Here is a 24,329-nt window from a genome sequence, read left to right on the forward strand (position 1 = left end):
CGGAACGTGAACAAGAAAGGGGTTCATAAATATTGAACGAGAGAAGATTGATCAGTGAGGAAAAGATGTGGGAGGGAATGTGCAACCTTTACTGCTGGCGGGTATCGTAGGTTTTTGTTTTCTTCCAGATTCGTGGTGTTCCAATACTATCTAGCTGCATCTTTGCAAAGTAGTTCCCTTTCTCGCCTTTGGAATGTAAAACTACATGTAAAAGATGCTGTTCCTGATCGACCAGAATCTCACACTTTGCTTCCTAGTATCCACAAGGCAGTATTTCAACTGTAACACGCTTCATTATAGGGAAACCTCCTCATATCGCAAGCCTAATTGCAATGGGGCTACAACCCCCTCTCTGAGAGGAAGGAGCTCGGGATGTTTGCAGTGTTTCTGCTAGAGGTTTCCTAAAACCAATGATGTAGGCAGAGTGTGAGAGGGGACCAAAAAGTGGTATGTGAGCTAAAACTAACTCTATAGTAGGCCAGATCATTTTATTAGGGCCTCCATAGTCCAGGACTAAAAAACAAGTTATATAAAGGAAGCAATTCAACCTGTCATAGATAAGTGTTGGTCGACATGTTTCTGCCAAGTGCTCTCCGTTAAGGTGCAGCGACTTTCATCATGACCAAAAAGGAAAATAGGCGAATAACGTAAAAAACAGAAGGGAGAACGATAGTGATGCGCATGTCGCAACACAATTCTCAGTTTCTGAATGTACAGTACTGCACCAATGATGTGAAGTAAGTTTTCGTCCAGACAGGGTTTCACTGGTGGTTGTGAATAACCTGCTTACTTAGGTAATCTATGTCAACTCTACCTTGACACAAACTCAAGGGGGCCAAAATGTCCCCATAGCGAAGTTGCCTCGGGTCCTTACTCGCGCAGCCGTATGGACAGAGAGATTTATACTGGACCTTGCTCCATTTCTACTGGACCTTGCTCCCTCCGGACATTCTCTGTCTCCTTGCAGGGTTCATTGGTCTCTGCTCAGGCTCCAGGGGGAGTATTCTTGAGCCTTGTGGGTGATGTCTCTTCTCCCAGCGGGAAGACTGGCAGAACCTCAGTCCCCAGTATAGGTCTCAACATCAGAAGTGGTGCTGAGGCTCTCCACACTGATGAACAGCTTCAGTTTGACAAAGGTGGGAGGCCCAAGCTCCCACTTTTATAATCCATTTCCAGACATAAATGTAATTTAGTGTCTGAGTCTTTGAAGTTCATGCCATAGGGGTTTCCCACTTTGAAGTGCCCCTCCTCTGTCTTATCCTTCGGCAAGCATTCTCTCAAAGCAGCAGTGTCTCCAAACTTGATAGCCCTGAAGCATAGACAGTGAGTGTGACAGAGAAACACACCTGGTTGTCATCCTCACTTATATATGTTCATCAAAACATTACAAAGCCCCCTAGCCCTACTGTGTATGATTCTCATATCATCCCCATCTCCTTCCTGAGATGTGCACAGGCCTCTTTGGGCAGTGACCTCTTTTAGAATCAAAGAGGCCTTTTAAAGTATGCTAAAGAACCTCGTTTGTCCTTTGTCCATTTTGTGCCCCACCCATGTCTCAGGAATGTAGCAATCCATAAATCTGTCTGGGGGTTCCTACTTCTCCACATGCTTCTCCAACAGGCCGTGGGTCTTCAAAAATGGAACCCAGAGGCTTCCATGGAGTGTGCCCCTCACATGATCATATCCATCCCTGTGAGCACATGCAACACACACATGTCGATGTACTGCACCGCTTCACAGCCACACATACATTGCAGTGCCCACATGCAGGCACAGGTACGTTGTGTGGTGCTGCATTCATCCTGACGTAGGCCAAGGGTGAATTAAGTGCACAGGAGTGGAACAAATGTATCTGTAGGCCGCACTCCTGTGACAGACAAGAAGGCCTGAACACTTTATTGATCATAATTACTTGAACACAGTATGCTACCACAATACAGACGGAGGGAATAGGGTCCAAGGGAAATATTTAAAGACCTGAGCACAGTTATAATCCCTTACAAAGCACTACATACACTAATAATAACTTTGGGTCTCGGAAAACTCAAAAGCTCTACATTCAAAACAAGTCCGGTCCACTACATGAAACGTTAGGACCCATCACTACGTGGTATGGATACCCATCAGCTACGTATTCTGGATCGCCCTGTTGGTCATCATTTGGGCCAATCTCACCAAGTGGTACGTCCACAACGTGCCATCAGTGCACACAGAAAATAGTAACTGAATAAGAAGTGCACAAAGAAAAATACGTGGTAGTGAATTTTAAAAATAGGATAGTGGGTGCAGAATATACTTTAATCAGGCGCAGTCCACTTCCAAAATTAAAAAGGAACAAAAGTGCAAAATATCAGTAGTTTCAACAAATATCTACTGCATGTATGGTAAGGTCGACATGTTTCTGCAGTTATTGATACTATTTGTATCACCTGCTTCTTCAGGACCAAATTTATATTTTGCTACTGCTTAGAACAAGTGCGTGTGTGCATAATAAACATAATCATACGATATCACCTGAAACGGTATTCTCATTGCTCCTGATTAGTAGAAGCTGATGTGTACAGGCAAGAAGAATCATATATGGACGGAACATGTAAAGAAAACAGAGAGCAGGGAAAACGCATTAGTTAGGGTTAACCATCATGAGTTTCAACATTTGGTATTTTTCATGTACTTGTATGTTCCAAATACATAACCCAACCACTTTTGATTTGAATAAGTCTCTCACTCACCTAGAATGTGAGAAACCGGCGCCACACCTCGCCTGGCCACAGCTCAGGAAGAATGGGGGCACCGCTCTATTAGAAAAAATTAGTAAATAAATAAATAAACCACAGAAACCGGTCGGAGGAGCCTCAAAAGCGACCATCTAATCTCAGTTAAAAGACCAAACATATGATATAATGGTCAACAACAATACCCATAGCATATAGCTTCAATAATCTTGCCAACATGCCTACTGGGTGTTGTGCCTTCAGACGAGCTTAGCACAGGACAAAGAACAGTCCATTCAGAAAGTATCAGCAATCGTTTCGCTCCATCACTATTAAAGACAGCCCAGTACAGTTAAAACCCCATCCGGAGTTCAATTAGAAAGGGTGCTTTCTTCCGCGGTTGGTACGCGGCATAATGTGAGTAAAGAGTGGCTAAAAACCTACCTATCCGTCGATACCCCAAATCTGGCATCTGCACTGTACGGGGAGGCATCGCAACTTGTTTGTTGGTTCTACTTGAAGATGCGGAAATGCCGTCTTCCTGGTCACGGAGCCATTGCGCATGTGCAGTCACGCGATTCCCTCGAACTACAAGTTTGATGGGAAATGTAGTATTAAGGCTCGTGAACCGAAAGATCAGTGTTGGCTTTTGTTAAATATAGAATAAACCCGCATATTGGTAAAGATTATTTACCAGATGGTAAGAAGTCGAGTTTATCCGTGAACGAGGCTATTTTGGATATAAACCCAAAAATAGAAAAATACCATTCCCTGCGTGAAACTGGGTCATGGCCTCGAAATAGATCAAAAAAACGACAAACATGTCTAGGACCACTAGTTATTATGACACTCAATTACCAGTAATATCAATGTCCAGATTTCATTAAGGAACTCAAACGAAATCAGTGTAGTGCACCATCAGATGGCAATAGGTATTCGAACAGATTTAAACAAGCATTATTAAGATGATCTTGTAAGGTTATATCGTATTAGCCACTGTGGTATAGGGTGTATAGGCAAATGTGAAATCTATAGACCCTGTACTTCTCAAAGCCCGTAAGCAATTTCTCTTTATTCCTAAGGGTTGTGAATGCATTGGGGTGCTAGTGTGGTCCACATCTCCACAGAAATTCACACCCTATCAGCTCAAAGTGAAGACAAGGTACTGGGGGTCAAATAGTGAACACACTACAGTGTCGTCCAGGGAATGTCCTCGTTGAGGCCATTTTTGTCTGTGTTAAGACGATACACCCATTTTTGTTCCAGTTTGAAAAGGTGTTTCGTAATATCCGTAATATGCGGGGGAATCCATGGCTTCTCCAGCACTGTCCAGGAAAAGTCTGTGTGTGCATGTCCTACCTCTAAGAAATGGTTCGTGAGGCGGGTGGATTGTTTTTTGCACCGGATCGTGCTTTTGTGCTCCGATATCCTGACTTTTATTTTTCTTGTCGTCATCCAGACATATTGCAAGGAACAAGGACATCTGATGAGATAGATCAGATTAGAACTGTTGCAATTGGTGAACTGCTTCTGTTCCCAGCGTCTAGAAGTCCCTATGTCGATACTCGTGGAGTGGATCGTTTGAGTACAGGCAGCGCAATTTCCACAGGGGTGGTGACCCTCAACAGGTGGCAGATCCCATAAGGTACCCACTTGATGAGTTTTCTTCGGTCCTGGTCTAGTATGCACTAGACGGTCTTTCAAGCTTGGTCCTCTCTTGTATGCAAACAATGGTATGGGAAGATTGTGCGGACCAGTGTTGAGGATCTTCCAGTGCTGTTTCACTATTTTCTTGATTGCGTTAGATCTTGTATTGAAGGTGTTTACAAACGCTATCCTCTCGTTCTTTGGTTTAGGGCCGGCCACCTCTAATAGTGATTCGCGGTTGTTGTTTGATGCTCTCTTTTTAGAGTCTCGAATCAGTTTTCTTGGATACTTCTTGTCACGAAGGCATTGTTCAAGTTCTTTTGCATGTTTATGAAACCCCTCTTTGGTACTGCAATTACGTTGAATACGCAAAAACTGACCAAAGGGCAAATTGTCCCGAAGTGCCTTTGGATGGCAGCTATCGTATCGGAGCAATGAATTACGCGCCATCGGTTTTTTATACAGTTCCGATGTCAAACCTCCTGGTATGGCCATGATCCGGAGATCTAGAAATGCCAAGGTCGTTTCTGAGAACTCAATCGTGAAACGTAGGAACCTATTCTGCTCGTTCAGCCATAGATGAAAGGCCTTCAAATCACTCTGTGTCCCCCGCCATACTACAAGGATGTCATCTATGTAGCGTTTCCAAACCCTTATCGATGACAAATGGGGATTGGTAGGTGATAATACACAATCTTCTTCAAATTTGTGAACATAAAGATTAGCTAGGGACGGGGCAAAAACGCTGCCCATGCTGGTCCCTGAGGTCTGGAGGTAGATCGTCTCCTCGAACCGGAAATAATTCTCTTTCATTGCCATGGTGGCAAGTTCCATTACAAAGGATACTGGAGTAATTGAATCCCAACTTTGTTCCCGCAGTAATGTCTCAATAACCACAAGTGTCTCATTCTGTGGTATTGAAGTGTAGAGGGACTCTACATCAAAGGATACCAAGATATCCAGGTTAGTATCAAACTCAATGTTCGGTAAAATTCTTAACAGATCCTTCGTATCTTGGATGTAAGTGGGCATTAATTTTACCAATGGTCGGAGAACAATATCGACAAAAGTCGATAATGGTTCCAATAGGGAGCCAATACCGGAGATAATAGGACGACCTGGTGGTGGGCGTTGTTGTTTGTGGATCTTAGGGAGCACATAAAAATATGGCATCACCGGATTTGAAATGCAAAGGAAAGAGGCCTCATTTGCCGTGATCCACCCTTCTGACAGTGCCTCCTCTGTAAGATGTTTAATGTTAAGTGAAAGTCTCTTAGTTGGGTCTTCAGGTAAAGGACTGTACGAGTTGGTGTCACCAAGTTGTCTAAGGCATTCCTGTCTGTAGGTGCTCATATCCATGAGTACAGTGGCACCACCTTTGTCCGCAGGCTTGATGATAACTGTTTCGTCTTTTGCCAGTCCCGAAAGGGCCTGCTGTTCTTGTTTTGATAGATTCATAAATGGGTTATTGGGCCTTGCGAACATAGCCTGGACATCATGTCTCACTGCTTCCTCAAAGGTTAATACTTTGGTAGGAATAGTGTGAGATAGAGGTGTGAAATTAGAGGTTTTTTTCAAACCTGTATTCAATTCAGTAGGGTAAATTCACTGAATTCAGGAAGAAAAAATGCAACCTAACCTTTTTAATTTTGGAAGTGGACTGCGCCTGATTAAAGTATATTCTGCACCCACTATCCTATTTTTAAAATTCACTACCACGTATTTTTCTTTGTGCACTGCTTATTCAGTTACTATTTTCTGTGTGCACTGATGGCACATTGTGGACGTACCACTTGGTGAGATTGGCCCAAATGATGACCAACAGGGCGATCCAGAATACGTAGCTGATGGGTATCCATACCACGTAGTGATGGGTCCTAACGTTTCATGTAGTGGACCGGACTTGTTTTGAATGTAGAGCTTTTGAATTTTCCGAGACCCATAGTTATTATTAGTGTATGTAGCACAGTATGCTACCACCATCGAAAATGAGCTGCTTAACTCCCGGTCTAAGCATTAGACTCCCACCACAAAAGAGTAGTGCTCTGGGCACCCATCATGGCCTAAGCAAGATCGCAGTCCATGAGACAGGCCTAGATCTTGGTGCACACACGTGAGCCGTGTTCGCTCATTACCAAAAATCATTATCAAGGATCCGGGTATCACTGCAGCTGGGGCACTCAGGGCAAGGCTACACATTCATTACCCAACAAATGGCAAATACAATCTATCCCAGTAAATGGCAATTACATTCCTAAAGGCTGTAAGTAATTGGGTTAGTGGTTGAGGGGGGTGAAACTCTACTCAAGAAGCAACTACAATCCTTATCAGGGTGAATTCACAAGCAAACGCCAAATTATAACCTGTGTTTAACCTTCTGGTAGCTTAGCACAAACACAGTCAAGCTTAACTTAGAGGCAGTGTGTAAAGTATTCATGCAGCACGCCAGACAGTAATAAAGTGAAAAACAACAAGAAAAATCCTACACCAATGTAGAAAAATAGAGTAAAGTTTAATAAATAATGTAAGACCAAACCAATGAAAATCTGATTAGTAGAACCAGACATATGCAGTTTTAAACATTTAGGTCAAAATAGTGCCTAAAAGCAGCAAAGGCCAACTGTTGTTATCTGGTCGCACTGGACCATGACAAAGTCACAAGTTCAGGCCAACCGCAATAGAGCACAGTTTGGATACAGGGAGCAAGTTTGGTCTGCTGGACAGTACCTTATGTCTTTGGAGCACCAGCTTTACAGCATTGCTTTGCAAGGCTTCACGTTGTCTGCTGTTGGTTCAGGGTTGCTGCGAGGGCTATGATACGAGGTGCTGGGTTGAGTTGTGTCACACTTTGTTCTATTGAAGAATTGGGAGGGTGGTGATGGGAGGTCCTGCATCGAGTTGCATCACGCTGCATTGGTCATGATGAACCTGTATGTTGAGGCTTTGCGTTGGTTCGGATGAAACTGGCAGCTGACTGGAGAGGCTTTGCAGGGCTTGCGTCGCTTGGCGTTGATTCCATTGAAGCTGTCAGCTGAGCGTCAAGTCTTTGCAGGGCTTCATGTCACTCAGCTTCAGTTGTAATGAAGTTTGTAGCTGTGTGGCAAGGCTTTGTGGGGATATCGCTTGAGCTGGGCTGGGTGAGCACCTTCAGGCCAACTTTCAATGGTCCAGGACTGGAGTGGGTCGACTTGAGGAGGGGGTGCGGGGGGGGGGGTCATGACTCAAAGCAGGCAGAGTCCAGGTGCAGGTTCAAGGTGGTTGGAGCCTTTTTTTGTCCCTGAGGCTCTTATCAGGAGGATAGGTAACTAGTCCTTGCTGTCACTCTAGTGGTCCCAGGTTCAAGATGCAGGTCCAGTCCTTCTCACACAGGAAGGGTAGCAGAGTAGCAGTCCTTCTTGCAGCAGAGCAGCTCAGCAGTCCTTCTGAGTTTTCCACAGGTCCAGATGTGCACTAAAGAGTGGGTGTAAGGGTCCAATATTTATATATGATGACTTTTTTTAAATAGAATTTCTAGAGATTCCAACTCCCAGACGTGTTTGAAGGTTCCTTACTCTATGCGTTGGCCCCCAAAGGTCTAGTGTCAAATCCTTTGTGAGTGTGTTGGGCAGAGCCCTTTGTGAAGTGTAAAGGTGGTAGGTGACAGCTCCTCCTCCTCATCCTGACAGAGATGGCCCATCCTGCTAACACCTGTTCTCCCTTTGTATCACTGTCTGGGAGGAATACAGAAAGACCAACTGCCAGCTACACTTAGTCATGTGGTTCAGGGCACAGGTTGCGGGCACCAATGTTTAGGACAAGAAACACTAACTTTCTAAAAGTGCCATTTTCAGAATTGCGACTTATAATCCGACTTTACCATTAAAGAGGGTTTTGAATTACAATTCTTTAGACATCAAACTCGATATTCGTACCTGCTCCCAATTGAAAGTTAGCACTTATTAACTGCGATAAGGGAACCCAATGTTATCCTATGGGAGAGTTAGGCCTTGCAGTAGTGAAAAAATAAATTAAGAGTTTTTTACTGCCAGGACACATAAAACGTAAAAGTGCTTGTCTAACTTTTTAAATACGCCGCAACCAGCCCTCTGGGTTGTTTAGGGCCTGCCCTGGGGGTGACTTATCTGTATTAAAAAGGGAAGTTTCAGGTCAGGCAAAAAGTTCATTTTGCCAGGTCAAAATGGCAGTTTAAAGCTGCACACACAGGCTGCAGTGACAGGCCTGAGACATGTTTTAATGCGCTACTTTAGCAGGTGGCACAATTGATGCGGCTGGCCCACTAGTACCATTGAATTTGCTGAATCTATTTTCAGTGAGTACAAATTTACTAGGGACTTAAAAGTAAATTGAAGGTGCCAATTGGCATACCCAATTTCACCATGTTAAGAGGAGGGAGCACAAGCACTGAGGGAGCACAAGCACTTTAGCACTGGTTATCATGGGTAAAGTACACAGAATCCTAAGGCCAACAAAAGTGAATCTACCACAAATAGGAGGGGTGAAACAAAAAGACCACCCTAAGGCTGACCAGTCTAACCGAGTTTATTGAATTTTGTCTTGTTCCGTCATGAAAGCAGTTAACTTGACCGTTTCAATTTTGAGTACCAGGGTTACTCTCCGAGCCTCACCTGCTGTTTTCCCGACCGCCCAGCTGTCTCCTGCTTCCCCTCCCACCGCCGCAGTTCCAACACCTTCCAGTGGCCGCAGTGAGGAGGGGGGCTCGGGGGTATTGAGACTACAGTCCCCAGAAGTCTCAGCGGCGGAAGACGCCGCCACACGCTTTCCGGCGCCAGGAGGCGCACAAAAAGGACCACAGACCTGGTTTGAGTGGGGGTCATCACTGCACCAGGGTTACTCTCCGAGCCTCACCTGCTGTTTTCCCGACCGCCCAGCTGTCTCCTGCTTCCCCTCCCGCCGCCGCAGTTCCAACACCTTCCAGCGGCCGCAGTGAGGAGGGGGGCTCGGGGGTATTGAGACTACAGTCCCCAGAAGTCTCAGCGGCGGAAGACGCCGCCACACGCTTTCCGGCGCCAGGAGGCGCACAAAAAGGACCACAGACCCGGTTTGAGTGGGGGTCATCACTGCACCAGGGTTACTCTCCAAGCCTCCCCTGCTGTTTTCCCGAAAGCCCAGCTGTCTCCTGCTTCCCCTCCCGCCGCCGCAGTTCCAACACCTTCCAGCGGCCGCAGTGAGGAGGGGGGCTCGGGGGTATTGAGACTACAGTCCCCAGAAGTCTCAGCGGCGGAAGACGCCGCCACACGCTTTCCGGCGCCAGGAGGCGCACAAAAAGGACCACAGACTCCGCGTCGCGGGATCGCGCCGGGCTAAGCCCGGGCAAAGGGCGGGCCCTCTACGGCCCTCAAAGGCCAGAGGAGGACGGGACGGGCCACCCCCCTTGATCTTGTCACTTCAACCACTGAGGTAACGACTTATCGATTCCTTCTCACATTGGTCGGAAAACATTGAAAACCACCAGATTGTTATGATGCCTTATACAATCCCTATAGCAGCAAACTCTGTCATGATTCGCAAGGGGGGTACTAAGACCCCTATTAGCCAAAGAGGCTTATGTTATGGGTCACAGGACCAAATAAGGTTACCTCCGCCCACTGCCAGCACGAATGGATCTCGTGAGATTTCAGATAGCATACTCACTAGGCATTCTCCTGAACAAATGCTAGTCCTAGGACGCTCCCGCGCCGCACGGCCACCAGCTGCTGCGTGCGCTTCCCCCTCCACTGTGCCTTGCTGCCCGACTGCCGCCTCGTGACCACGCCCCCTCCTCCGAGCGGCGTGGTCCGTGACCGGCGCTCCTCTCCTTGTGCCCTGTGTATTTACTGTATTGCCTAAGTAGAACTGTTACTGTCATAACTATTGTTTCTCCCGTTGTTTCTGTCATTATTGTGGTTCTCCCGCTGTTTTTGTCATTATTGTGGTCTCTCCCGCTGTTTTAGTCATTATTGTGGTTTCTCCCGCTGTTTTTGTCATTATTGTGGTTCCTCCCGTTGTTTTTCCTGTTTTGCCGCCCTCCGTCGTCCCTCCCCGCTTCCCGCCACCACCGCTGACCCCGCCCCTTTTTTCCTTCTGTTCCCTCCCCGCTCCCGCCTCCCAGCTGCTCCGCCCACCCACGCACTTCGCCATATATGGCGACCGTGCGAACGCGCAGCGTTGACGCGCAGCGGGCGCGCCGATTGTGCGCCGAAGGCGCGCCAAAGGTAAGCCCGTCTGCGCCCGTCCGCGCCTGGACCGCGCCCAGTGCCAGGACCCCTGGCCCCCACCGACGGAAGCCGACCCGACGAACCTACAGCGCGGCCGACCTCATCGCACTCAACACCGGCGCCATCCCGAGATGTCACCGCGCCTCCCCGAGGCACACCCACGGACCCTTCAGCTGCCACGCCTGCAAGTTCACCTGCATCCGGACCTACCCTGCACCTGCACTCGCCAAGCCGAACTCCAGCAGCAACCACCTCAAGTGCATCCTGCTCAACACCCGCTCCGTCCACAGACACGCCGTAGAACTCTGGAACCTCCTCGACACCACCGCCCCTGACGTCGCCTTCCTCACAGAGACCTGGATGAACGCCTCCTCAGTGCCCGACATCGCCATCGCCATCCCAGAGGGCTACAAGATCACCCGGAGGGACCGCACCGCCAACCAGATAGGAGGAGGCATCGCCATCATCCACAGAGACACCATCCGCATCACGACCAACACCGACGACACCCTAACCACCGCCGAACACCTGCACTTCCAGATCCACACCGACCCGAAGACCACCCTCAGAGGCACCCTGATCTACCGACCCCCGGGTCCACGCACACGATTCAGCGAGGACATTGCCGACTTCATCTGCCCGCACGCCCTCCCCTCCGCCGACTACATCCTCCTGGGGGACCTCAACTTCCACCTGGAGAACAACAGCGACCGCAACACCATCACCCTGCTCGACAACCTCGCCAACCTCGGACTCAAGCAACTGGTGTCCACCCCCACCCACCTCGCCGGACACACACTCGACGCCGTCTTCTCATCCAGCAAAGACGTCACCTTCAGCCACGCAACAGGACTCCACTGGACGGACCACAGCTGCGTCCACTTCACCTTCAAAAGAACGACGATCCACCAACACCAACAACAGGTTGCCCGAAGAAGCTGGAACAAGATCACAGCCGACCAGCTCACCGCTTCCCTGAGCCAGCACCCTCCCGCCAGCTCAGCGAACCCCAGCCAGGCCGCCGACAACCTCACGAAGTGGATCAGCAACTGCGCAGACAAACTCGCCCCACTGAGAACCCCGCCCAGCAGACCCGGCAGCAGAAAAACCCCATGGTTCACCGATGAACTCAAGAGCTCCAAGAAGAACTGCCGAGCCCTCGAGAAAGTATGGAGAAAGGAACCAACTACGGACAACATGACCGCCCTCAAGCTCGCCACCCGGAAACACCACCAACTGATCCGCGCCACCAAGAAAAATACATACAAGGACCGGCTGGACAACAACGCACACAACTGCAAGGAACTCTTCAACATCGTGAAAGAGCTCTCCAACCCCAACGCCGGAAACAACGACATCACCCCGTCGCAAGACCTCTGCAACTCCCTCGCGTCCTACTTCCACAACAAGATCACGGACATACACAACAGCTTCAGCATCCAACCAACGCACGCCACAACCGCAACAACGCCACCCACCACCACCCTCCGCACCTGGACTCCGATCAGCACCGAAGACACCATCCGCACAATGAACTCCGTCCACTCCGGATCTCCGACTGACCCCTGCCCTCACCACATCTTCAACAAGGCCGACGCTGTCATCGCACCCCACCTGCGGGACATTATCAACACCTCCTTCGACACCGCCACCTTCCCGGAGAGCTGGAAGCACGCAGAACTCAGCGCTCTTCTCAAGAAACCTACAGCAGACCCCACCGAACTCAAGAATTACCGTCCCATCTCGCTCCTCCCGTTCCCGGCCAAAGTCATCGAGAAGACCGTCAACAAACAGCTGGCCGCCTTCCTCGAGACGAATGGATCCCTCGACCCCTCACAGTCTGGCTTCCGAGCCAACCACAGCACCGAGACCGCCCTCATCGCTGCCACCGATGACATCCGAACCCTGATGTACAATGGAGAAACAGCGGCCCTCATCCTCCTGGACCTCTCCGCGGCCTTCGACACTGTCTGCCACCGCACCCTAGTACAGCGCCTCGGCAACATCGGAATCCAGGAGAAGGCACTGGAATGGATCACCTCCTTCCTCAACGGAAGAACACAGAGAGTCCGCCTACCACCGTACAAGTCAGAGGCCACCGAAGTCATCTGCGGCGTCCCTCAAGGATCCTCGCTGAGCCCCACCCTCTTCAACGTCTACATGAGCCCCTTCGCGGCCATCGCTCGCCAACACAACCTCAACATAATCTCCTACGCCGACGACACCCAGCTGATCCTCTCCCTGACCAACGACCCCGCCGCCGCCAGAGCCAACCTGCACGAAGGGATGAGAGATGTAGCCGAATGGATGACGACCAGCCGCCTGAAACTGAACTCAGACAAGACGGAGGTCCTCATCCTGGGCTCCTCGCCCTCCGCCTGGGACGACTCCTGGTGGCCCCCCGCCCTGGGCACCGCACCCAAACCGACGGGCCACGCACGCAACCTGGGCTTCATCCTGGACTCCTCCCTCTCCATGACCAGACAAGTCAACGCCGTCTCCTCATCATGCTTCAACATCCTACGCATGCTACGGAAGATCTTCTGGTGGATCCCCACCGAGACCAGGAAGACTGTCACCCAGGCCCTCGTCACTAGCCGACTGGACTACGGCAACGCCCTCTACGCCGGAATCACCGCCAAGCTCCAGAAGAGACTCCAGCGGATCCAGAACGCCTCAGCCAGACTCATCCTCGACATCCCACGAAACAGCCACATCTCCGGACATCTGAGAGACCTGCACTGGCTCCCCGTCAACAAAAGAATCACCTTCCGTCTCCTCACCCACGCGCACAAAGCCCTACACGACCAAGGCCAGAGCTACCTCAACAACCGTATCAACTTCTACACGCCCAAGCGCCACCTCAGATCAACCAGCCACGCCCTCGCCGCCGTCCCCCGCATCCGAAGAGCGACAACAGGAGGAAGGTCCTTCTCCTACCTGGCCGCCAAGACCTGGAACTCACTCCCGACCGACCTGCGCCTGACCCAAGACCACCTCTCCTTCAGGAAGAAGCTCAAGACTGGCTGTTCGAGCAGTAACGGCACCCACCCCCCCCCACCTAGCGCCTTGAGACCCTACGGGTGAGTAGTGCGCTCTATAAATGACCTGATTGATTGATTGATTGATTGAACAAACTATTAGCATAGCGCCAAACTTTTCACTACTGGACGAGCTAAACTCTATCTGTAACTCAAGATATGTTACGGTAGAAGATAGAAATGATCGTAAAATCCCTCTACTTACCCCCGCTAAAAGAACTAGCACATCAATTACAATCGACAGCCCACAGGAACACCCCCCATCACCTAAAATTGCATGTAGACAACATATAGTCCCTCCCCAGCTCTTACTTAGTAAAAGGAAGCGGGTTGGGGTTAATCCAATAGGGAATGAACCCAAAATACAAAAGTTGTGTTCTACTCCTCCGTTGACCACAGATAATTCCCCCCCAATTTCAGAGGAAATACTAGACCAACAAGTACCTCCTGTTAACCTGATCTTTCTGTCTCAGATCGAACAACTGGTTAGATCAATTATTTCCCCGTTGCTTGAAAAAATTATCACTCTAGAAGACAGGCCCTTGGGAATTGAGAAAAGTATCAGGGCTAACTTATCTCCCATTGAGAAAATTGCAATTCCTAATTGTTCCCACTCGCTTGGTACAACGAAAGTCCCAACGCCCCCTGTAGAAAACAGTAATGAACAAGCTAATTTTCTAGTCACTAACTCATTACCCCCTGTTGCCCCCAAAGTGTACCCTAAATCTGCATTATCAAAAGTAATTCCCACTAGAGAAAAATCGTTTAAAACAACTCACATTCAGTTACCTCCGGAGGCCGCTCCTTTTGTGTGTGTACTTGCGGGAGTTCCCCCAATCAAACATGGAAAACCTGAAAGGGAACAAGACCTATTGAACAAAGTCACGTTTTGGCTTACTAAAAACAGGCCCTTGCCTCCAGACCTTGATGGGTCAATCACTGCCGTCAGGAGGGTGGGTTGGTTAGGCCCTCTACAAAAGGACATTGCTGGTGACCTGGTTCTAATAAGATTTAGAAGCAGATTAATCGTACCCTACCTTCAAACTTTGCACTTCCGAGAAGGTGACTGCCCTATATCTATCTGGGACCTACACGATTTTTATCCAAGCATGGCAGTCACCCCTCGACCAAGACTAGAGGTAGAGACGACCAAGACTAGAGGTAGAGACAATCTACACAAGGGGTAGAAGCATTGGGCCATCGAGTGGCAGGGGCCTTTCTGCTTTTTAATATCTCGCAATAATGGTCATGGCCGACAAATATGGAAAATAAAGAACTCTAATGGGAATTTCGGGAATTTATTCCAATAGCTTGGACAAATGTTTTTACTTTAATGTATGTAAGTTTTTTTATTGTTTGTTTTTTACTGTATGCTTTTATGATTTTTAACCCAAAATCGAATAAAGCTAAAGAATTGAATTGAGTAGACTAAATATTAATAAAATGAAGTAACACTTTTTGTGGGGCATCTTTCATTCTGTATTTTAACATCTTTTTTTGTAACAGTTAGATCGGTTCAAGGAGCCCCCAGCATTCGGGCCAATGTGTGACTTGCTGTGGTCTGATCCCTCAGAAGATTTTGGAAATGAAAAGTCGCAAGAACATTTTAGTCATAACACTGTGCGTGGATGTTCCTATTTTTATAGGTAATTACTGAGACTAAATGTGTGTTCATTTGAAATACCATTCAGAGACAGTCTTTTTTTTTTAACTTTAAGTTGCATCCATAGAGCCATGAAGAAATGCACCAAAGTCAAAAGTCTATAGTCTTATGGAAGTAAAAATGATAGCCAGTATATTGTTTCGCTCATTAAGTGCGACCCCTGGTGGCCTTCCAAGATGGCATTATAACCGCTGCTGTATCAATGTGACTCTTTAGTCCCTAAACTCAAACTAGTGGCATTTGCCGCATATTCTGCGGAATTGAGTGTCATTGCAGTATCCACAAAATTAGATGCCTTAAAAAATAAGTTATTAACAATTATATTGAGAATACAACACATTATTTTGTTCAATGGCACCTGTGTGTTTAACATTCAAAGTGTAAACTGTATTCACAAGAGAATGCATGTTTGGACTTTATCTAAGATACATTATCTACCCCTAAACACACCCCAAAATATGTTAGACTGGAATGTTGGCAACTGAGATGTCTTTTTGTTGTTCCTCGGTGAAATGAGAAGATGATCTGAACTTTCATTTGAAGTGTCCCTGATCTTGGTCACAATTATTGATTCCCCTATTGAATTGAACAGTGCCTCTAATGCCAAACTGTAATTGCCTCTTTTCTGTGCAGTAATGACTTGGATATCTTATTTGTACGCTAGATATATTAAAGAGGATTCGGAGGCCAAGACAAGAAAATTAGGAATTAGATTAGGAATTAACAGTTGATGCTAGTGTAAGAATTTGCTAGCAAAGCTTATGGTTTGGTGGGTGACTATGACAAGTTCTTGGACCTTGCCTGTAATCCTATATTAGTGCGACAACTTATTTAGGAAAGTATATTCCCATAAAGCAAGGGTGTTTTAAAAGTGTGACTCCTCCAGTTGAAACCTAAATAGATTAGCCACTTGAGGGCGGAGGAGGCCATAAGTATAGCTTCCTAGCTCTCAAATTAAATGAGATAAACAGATGTAACATCCTTGTAATCATTTAGTACTACGGTGCTTCTCTTTACACATTCCTAAGTTTAACTTTGCATTATTATTAATGAGTTAAGTGCAGATAGCGTATGATTTGACATGTTTCACTGGGGCATGCTAGTAATAAATTGTAAGATGTTTATAGATTTTTTTAGAATTAAAACACATGGTGTAATGGTTCTATGACTGACACTTTGATACTGTCTGATGCTTAGTTTAATATGTGTGTTGCGTTGTCATACATTTCTTTTTAGTGTTTTTAAATACAGTAATTAGATATGTCTAAAAAGTGAATCCCTTACAACTCTGATTTCTTTTCTTATATATACACAGCTATCCTGCTGTTTGTGATTTTTTGCAACAGAATAATTTACTGTCAATCATTAGAGCTCATGAAGCCCAGGATGCAGGGTAAGCAAATGCAAAATAATTTTCAGGTATTTTGGTACGCACGTTCTAAACTGTGTCTGAGATTTGTTTTTTAAACTCATATTTACTTATTTCTTTACAGCTATAGAATGTACAGGAAAAGTCAGACAACCGGGTTCCCATCACTTATAACAATTTTTTCAGCTCCTAATTACTTAGATGTCTACAATAATAAAGGTAAGACACATCAAACTGTGTGATCTATGCTTACTGACAGTGCTTAGGTTTTTTGATATATGTACTAGTTTTTTCAGTGGTAGACTCTCCCTAGTGTTGGTCCTCTGGTTCAAGGCATCTTGTATATAGCACACAATGCCTTTTTATTTTGCCATATGCAATGGTTATACCTCATAAAGGAAAAATCTTAGAAAAGGAAAGGGCTTTACAGCTCAGTCACTCTAGTGGGTTAAATTATTGATTCAATTTTGACCTTGTGTGTTATGCGTCCTTACTGTACCTTAATGCATGTGGACCTTTGCAACATAGTGTGCTGTAAACATTTCTAAAATAAATAACGCATGAGAATATGAGGGGCAAGGAATTTTGATATAGTTATCATTTTGATTTCTTTTTATGAATATGTGATATTTTCAACATTGATTATGCAGATATTATACATATGCACATTGATTGTTGTTTAACTTGGGAATCCTCGCATACGTTGATACGGTTGTTATTTATGCCACTGTAAGTAATGGAATTAAAGGCTCTTTTGGAGAACAGCACAACTATGTAGCCATGTTCAAAGGGAGCATTAAGGACTGACATTTTGCTAGAGTGAAGTCTCACAAACCACACAACAACAACTCACTATACACTACTCCAAGTATTTGATATGAAAACATCAGTTATAAACAATGCATGCTTTGTACATGTACACGTTTTAAGTACAAACCCATCACACCTTGTTTTTGGTTTTGAGGCGACTTGTGATAGTTCTCCCTTGAACCCACAATGCACCAGGGCACCAACCTTGTTTGGTATTTTTCCCACCATGAGGCTTAGACCTGTTTTCAAATGCTCTCAACTGTTCTACTTCACACCAAAGTTTTATCTTTGGATGCCGGAGAACAGCTGCATAGTTGGTGAAAACAGAAAGGTAATAATTCTACAATTGACTGCTTCACAACTGAAGCATCAACGTCCCTGGAGGCAAGTCATACTGGAGCGACTCATTTGGGGATGGGGCGTGCAAAAGTAAATTCCTGTGATCGGACTAACATTGGGTCTGTAACCATTGTCTTCTGAGGGTCCATAACCAAAGCGCGTTTCCAGCTTGCAACACCTTTCAGTCAAAGGCAACTATTTGACACCAACATGATTTGATATGGGTACTTAATTCCAAGATGCAACGCCCGAGTTCTATTGGATCAGTCTGTTCAGCTCTGAGAGAAGGTGCAATGCTAGAACTCCCTCTAGGCCAAGTCTCCAGTCTAAGAGCTTGCCAGCCTACCCTCATTGCTGAGATCTGGTTTGAAGTCATGAACACTTTCTTTGTCAACAAATACTTCTTCTCATGAAGAGAGTGGACAGCATGACACTTGACAGCCACCATCTGCATTGACCCAGACAGTGGTCACATTCTTGTGTGATCCTCTTCCTCGGAACATTTTGCACATAAGAAATGAAAGGTGCATTTTGAGGTAGCCATTTAAGAGGAGTCGAGGTCTTATCCAATCCCTAAAAAAAGAGTGTCTCCATGTCAACTACAGATCACATTGGATGATATATTTTCATATCTGTTCAAAGCACTTGTCTGATTCATTGCCCTCTGTACCACGACCCAGTGCTCAGTGATGAACAGGAGAATGCTTGGCAAGACTACAGAACAGATCCTCAGGATTAACCTCTTTGATACCTTACACCACAAGGTGACACCACTCCAATCACATGTAGAGCAGCAGAACATCATAAGGTCCCCACGTTTTGGTGAATGAGAAGGAAGATGACTTCTCTCATAGAAACAGTTTTCAAGAGTTCCCACGCCTAAAACTGTGCTCATGTCTCACCGGATTCCTTGCTGAATCAGATGAGACATGTAATAGTGGCTTCACTCCCTATTGTTTTTTCGTTTGTATTTGAAAGATGAGTGGATTCACTAACAATACTTCTATCTCATCCGTTTGATTCTTTATAGATAAAGGGAGCAGTCAGGCACAATGCATCGCTCACATTTGCAAATGATTTCCTTTCTAAATCAGTTAAGTTTCACTATCAATAGGATAAAGTCCAGTCTCTCTCCACAGCAGATACCCCCTTTCCATTCTTGTAATGTAGGGGTCTCTTGTGCACCCTAGGGACGAGCAATATACCGCTTGGCCACCACCAAACCCAGTGCGCTGAAAAGAAGTTGGGGGTCTTGGGACATCTATCTCACATGGGATCCCTAACAGGATAAATCTAGGGTCCACTGGTAGGGAGATTCCATGTATTGCGTTCAATTCAGTGATTATCGTCTGCCAATAAATCCCTATTTGTGGACACTCTTAAAGCGTATGAAGGAAATTGCTGGTGTCAGTCCGACAGCGCAGACACAGAGGCGATTCTCTGCGTCCCACATTTGTGTAGTTTGTCTCTGTTGAAATAGGCCAGGTGAAGGATTTTGAACTGAACGAGGCGAAATCTGGCTTCGATTGTGACCTCCCTTGGGTGCATCAGGGCCGCCTCCCAATCAATGTCCTCCATTTCCCCTAGGTCTCCCTCCCACACCCCCCTTAGTTTAACCAGGGTGTCGGGCATATTGTTTATAGATTTGTAAAGGACAGAGACTGCCTACATTTTTAATTCTTCCTGGAGTAGTCTGCCCTCCAGTGGTGCAAACTCGGGGAGCTCAGAAGCCTCTATTCCATCTGCATTCCAAGCAAGGCGCAGCTGGGCATATTTAAAAATTTGGGAGGCATGAAGTTGAAATTCCGCCTGGATGACTGATAAGGTTTTATGGTTGCCCTTGGCCATGATATCTCCCACCATTGAGATCCCAAGCAGATTCCAGACCTCGATTCCCTGGAGCTTATTCAGTTCTTTGAACCAATTTCCTTTCCACAGGGAGGTAGACCTAGATATTTTGTGTGCGCAGCCTAACATAGTCTTAGTTCTGTTTCATTGTACGGGTTGCTCTGAAGAGTTGTTAATGCAATTCTGGGATGGCCCTTCAACCAAAGGAATGCACGGAGTTTGGAGTTGACTTCCCTGAATGTTGATTGAGGTAAGGGGTGGTAAGGAGTGGTATGTGTTCTGCAGCACATAAAAGAATTGAGGTAGTGAGATCATCTTGTACATTGCTGCACGGCCCGTTATTGTAAGTGGCAATCTCTCTATCTATCTGCATCCTGCTTAAAGCTAGAGAGGACCCGGCATACATTGCGCATACAATATATTATGGGGTTGGAGGTGAGGAAAATCCCAAGATACTTAAAGCCTTCTGTAGCTATACATAGATCTCGTGGTATTGGAGGCCATTCCACATTTTGCATTGGACTATATATTGTAGACTTGTGATAGTTAATTTTATAACCCGAAACCCTGCCATATTCCTCAAAGATGGAGAACACAATGGGGATTGTAAAAGTTATGTTTGTGATGAACAAAAGAATATCATCTGCAAACAGTGTTATTCTTTCTTCCTCCTGATCGTTTGATGTGATCCGGAAGCCTGTGACTTGCGGGTGTTGTCTGATCAAGCAAGCTAGAGGTTCTATTACCAGTGCGAATAATAGTGGGGACCAGGGACATCCCTGTCTGGTCCTCCTGGAGATTTGGAACTCAGGTGAAAGCCTACTGTTAACCCTTACTTTTGCCCTTGGTTCCGTGTATAGTAATGCCAACCATTTCCTAAACCTCTGGCTAAGACCGCATTTGGCGAGGACGGCATCGAAGAATGGCCAGTGTACAGCATCGAAAGCCTTCTTGCGTCCAGCGCTAGAAAGGCAAGCGGGATAATCCGGGTCCTGACCGCCATCATCCAGTTATGGGCTCTTCGGAGGTTCCACCTGGTAGCCCTGCCCGGCATAAATTCAGGATTGGTCGCATTGGATAAGGGATGTAATGACTTTCAGTTGCCGCATGGCTAATATGGTTGCCAGGATTTTTGGCCTCCCTATTCAGGAGGGAGATTGGGTGGTAGGTGTTACATTTGTCCCTGGGTTTTCCTTTTTTATGGATGAACACAATAGTGTGGCAGTGCGAAGATCAATTGGGAGAAACCCCTCTGCTTATGCATCCCGATATATAGCCATAAATATGGGGCCAATGAGGTTGTTACAGTGAGTAATCCTTAGATGTTGTGTGACTATTGATACATGTGTTGGGACTAGAAAGAATACCAATATGTTTATCTACCATTTAGGTGGTCCCGCTTCGCGGTCGTTGGTGATTTAAGGAATATAAATCTGTCTGACAATTAGAGAGGTAAGACGTAGATAGGTGGCTGTTGAGCCTATAACAGTTTTCCAAAAACAACCACAACTAATAGAGGTCCCTTTTCCTTTTCATTTGCAGTCTATGGTCCTGATGAGAACTCCACATTAAAGAGAGTTCGAAACGCGTAGACCTTGTCATGTTGAAACCATAAGAAAATCCAATGATACTTGTATTATAGTGATTTACGCTTTCAAATTAGATTCTATGGTTTCCTTTCGAAAAATTGTATATAAATTGTACAAATAAAGTTTTTTGATATTAGAGTGTTAGGAGTATGAATGCGTGTTAAGTATGTTTGACAAAGATCTTTAGTGATAGTGTGTATGAATGAGACGAAGGGGAGGTGAAAGAATAATGATTAAATGTTTGTTTATGTGATGTTTTTTTAAATGTTTTGTTGAAATATTTAAAATGTACAAAAAGTAAATGAAAAAATGAAAACTTAAAATAAAATGAAAATCTAAAAGATTGATTCAAAAAATCAGATACTTCTCCTCAATCCAAGCCCATACTTCCTCCGGAGTCTGAAAAAACGAAATCCTGCTGTTATGTATGACCTTCAGCTTTGCAGGGAATAGCAGCATGTATTGAATTTGTTTGTCTTAGTTTAGCTTTAGCAGAATCAAAAGTCTTTCTCTGCTTCTACGCATCTCTGCTATTATCGCGGAATAGCATGATCTTAGAATTTTCGTATCTAATTTTCCCAGTCCTGGGTGCCTCTCATAGGATCATGTCTTGGTCCATGAAATTAGGGATTTGTGCAATAATAGACCTTGGGGAGCGCCTGGGGAAGGCCTAGCATTCAGTTCCCTGTGTGCCAGCTCAAGGACAAAACATGTAGAAAAGTGTTCGGGTAGGAGAATGTTTTTCAGCTATTTGGACAAGAATGCAGGCAGATCCATTCCCTCCACACCTTCCAGGAATCCCATGAAGCGGAGATTATTTCTACAAGCCCTGTTTTTTGTGCATCCACACACCACAGCAGGTCACCACTGGTGCTTTGGAGCTCCACCACTGGTGATTGTAGATCCTTAACTGCTTCTTTGACCTCCGAGACCAGGGACTCAGCCTCCGTAACTCTTTCTGATACTTTCTGGAGATCCTGCCTCAGCAGCGTAACCCCTGAGCGCACTTCTCCAATTTTATTTTATAGTGCCTCCCCAGAAGACTGAATGGCCTGGAGTATGGTAGCCGCCTCCGATATGGGCTGCTTAGCCTCGTGCGGTGTTACAACTTTAGTATATTTGTCCATTTTCCCCTGTCTGGGGGACTCGGATCCTTGTCTTTGCTCATCATAGGGGAGGAAGGCACCCCTGCTCCAGTCCCCTCCCAAGTACTTTTCAGTGGTGTAGGAGATTCTTTCCAAATCCAAAAGTGTGTTCCGTCCCCTTACCTCAGACCATGCATCCATGCTTGAGGGGGTGAGGAGAGGAGAAGCAGCAGTCACACTGTGTCCCGGGGGCTCCTTTTAAACTTGGATCCTGGCTATGGGGTGTCCGCACCTCATGGCGTACTCTATGCCTAACACACCCCTCACCAGTCTCACATGGGGCACTACTGCAGAGAACCACCAGTCTGTCCAGGCCAGGTCACTAGAGGCCAGGGCTCCTCCCTGTTTTGTTCAGTGGCGACCAGGACAGTGGTCCAGGGGCACAGGGGGAGAGAGGGCAGGCAGTCAAGGGTCCCCTCCTCTTTTGTGGCAGCGGGCGCCTCAAAACACAGGCCCTCCGAGGACCAAGAGGCACTCCACACCGCGCTGGATCCCACCACAGGGAGGGCGGCACTCTCCGCAAGTCTGTCAGGCCCCGCTCCGAAAACGCTTTACACTCCAGGCTGGTGGAGAAGATCAAAAATCACGGGTGCCGAGGTTCGCAAGACCCCAGCAGGTCGTATTCAGTCTCCTCGCTCTGATCTAGCCCCTACCGGATATGGGTGCCTAGCCCTGGAGGGAGGGGCAGGAACAGCACACGCGCCCTGGTCCCCGCCTCGCAAGGGGCCCCGAGGGTCTCGCTTCCTCCGGAGTCTTCACCTGAGTAATTGCACGCCCAGCAGGGGTGGCAGGCAGAGGCGACGCACAGGCCCGTGTCTTAGTGCCAGCGAGGCACGGCAGGATCTCCTCTCCTTATAGGCCCTTTCCCCTCATCTAGAACTTAGCGAGGTCCGGCACACTGACAAGGCACCAACACAGAGGTCGACCAGGTGATGAGCCACAGATACACGGGCCCTTGGCCCCTGTCACAGACCTGCAGCTCACCAGGAGGTAGGCAGGGTCTTTCGCGGGTGTCTCTCATCTGCCCAGCACTTCAGGGCCTCATAGGCGCCCGTCCGCCATTTTCGGCTCCAGCTGGAGAACACATCAATCTCGCCAGTCTCTGGGGCTCAGGTCTTCCGCTCAGTGCCACAGGTGTGTCGCAGGATAGCCAGGATCAAAATTAAGGGTTTATAACTGGCAGGAGGATTGAGGATTGGGGTTTCTGTCGGGAGCTCCGGGAATCAGCGCCCCACTCTGCTATGTTCTTGGCCACACCACTCTTTTTTCCCACACTTTCGATACAGTAGTTCTCACTGGCAAAGACTGCAATGTATTACATACAAAAACAATGAGGTATCACTAGCTGCAAATGTCACAGCTTGCACACCAGATTTGGCAGTGGCTGTTGCCATTGGGAGTTCCTCTTGGGAGACCATCTCCTAAGAGTGGACAGCCATTACACCGAGTTATCAAAAATGCAGGAATGGGTATTAAAAGCACAAGTGCTCAACCAACCATTTCATTGTTGAGGCACACCAATAATCTACGTGTTTGTTATTCACAAGAACGCAAAATGCCAAAAATTTGCCTCCAGGTGCCCTCAACCACTGTCGCAGCACACGGGTTTATGGATCAGCTGGTCTGGGATAGTTGCATACACTTTCCATCGATTCCTTGGATTTCATATGTAATAGCAAAAATGCAGAAAGTGTTCAGAACACATATAGCTTTCCCCTGGGTAAGTCAGTCCTGATTCTCCCTGCTTCTTGAAATGTCCCTTGACTCTCATGAGAACCTCAGGCTGTGCCCCAACCTTCTTAGGCAACACAATGGACTGTTGCTGTGTCCAGATGCCAGGTCATGCAATATTGCGATTTGGCAACTGAAGTCTTAGAGTTTGACAATTGCAGATTAAAAATGAGTTATTCATATCTTAAAATAAGCTCAAAAACCTGCAACGGGAGCCT

At 46.8% G+C, this 24,329-nt stretch overlaps 1 protein-coding gene across 8 annotated transcripts in view; it reads left to right on the top strand.

Moving 5' to 3' along the window:
* PPP3CB (protein phosphatase 3 catalytic subunit beta) overlaps positions 1-24,329 on the top strand; it is a 693,000-nt gene that overhangs the window by 402,828 nt on the left and 265,843 nt on the right. For 5 of the 8 annotated variants that reach the window (XM_078643132.1, XM_078643129.1, XM_078643127.1 and 2 more), the window contains exons 6-8: positions 15,124-15,263; positions 16,596-16,673; positions 16,774-16,868. In XM_078643132.1, coding sequence (XP_078499258.1) covers positions 15,124-15,263; positions 16,596-16,673; positions 16,774-16,868 — 313 coding nt within the window. The remainder of the gene's footprint in view (positions 1-15,123; positions 15,264-16,595; positions 16,674-16,773; positions 16,869-24,329) is intronic. The other 3 variants (XM_078643134.1, XM_078643135.1, XM_078643133.1) reach the window with 1 other exon arrangement.

The sequence above is a fragment of the Lissotriton helveticus genome, chromosome 5_1, assembly GCF_964261635.1.
Source record: "Lissotriton helveticus chromosome 5_1, aLisHel1.1, whole genome shotgun sequence".
NCBI lineage: Eukaryota > Metazoa > Chordata > Amphibia > Caudata > Salamandridae > Lissotriton > Lissotriton helveticus.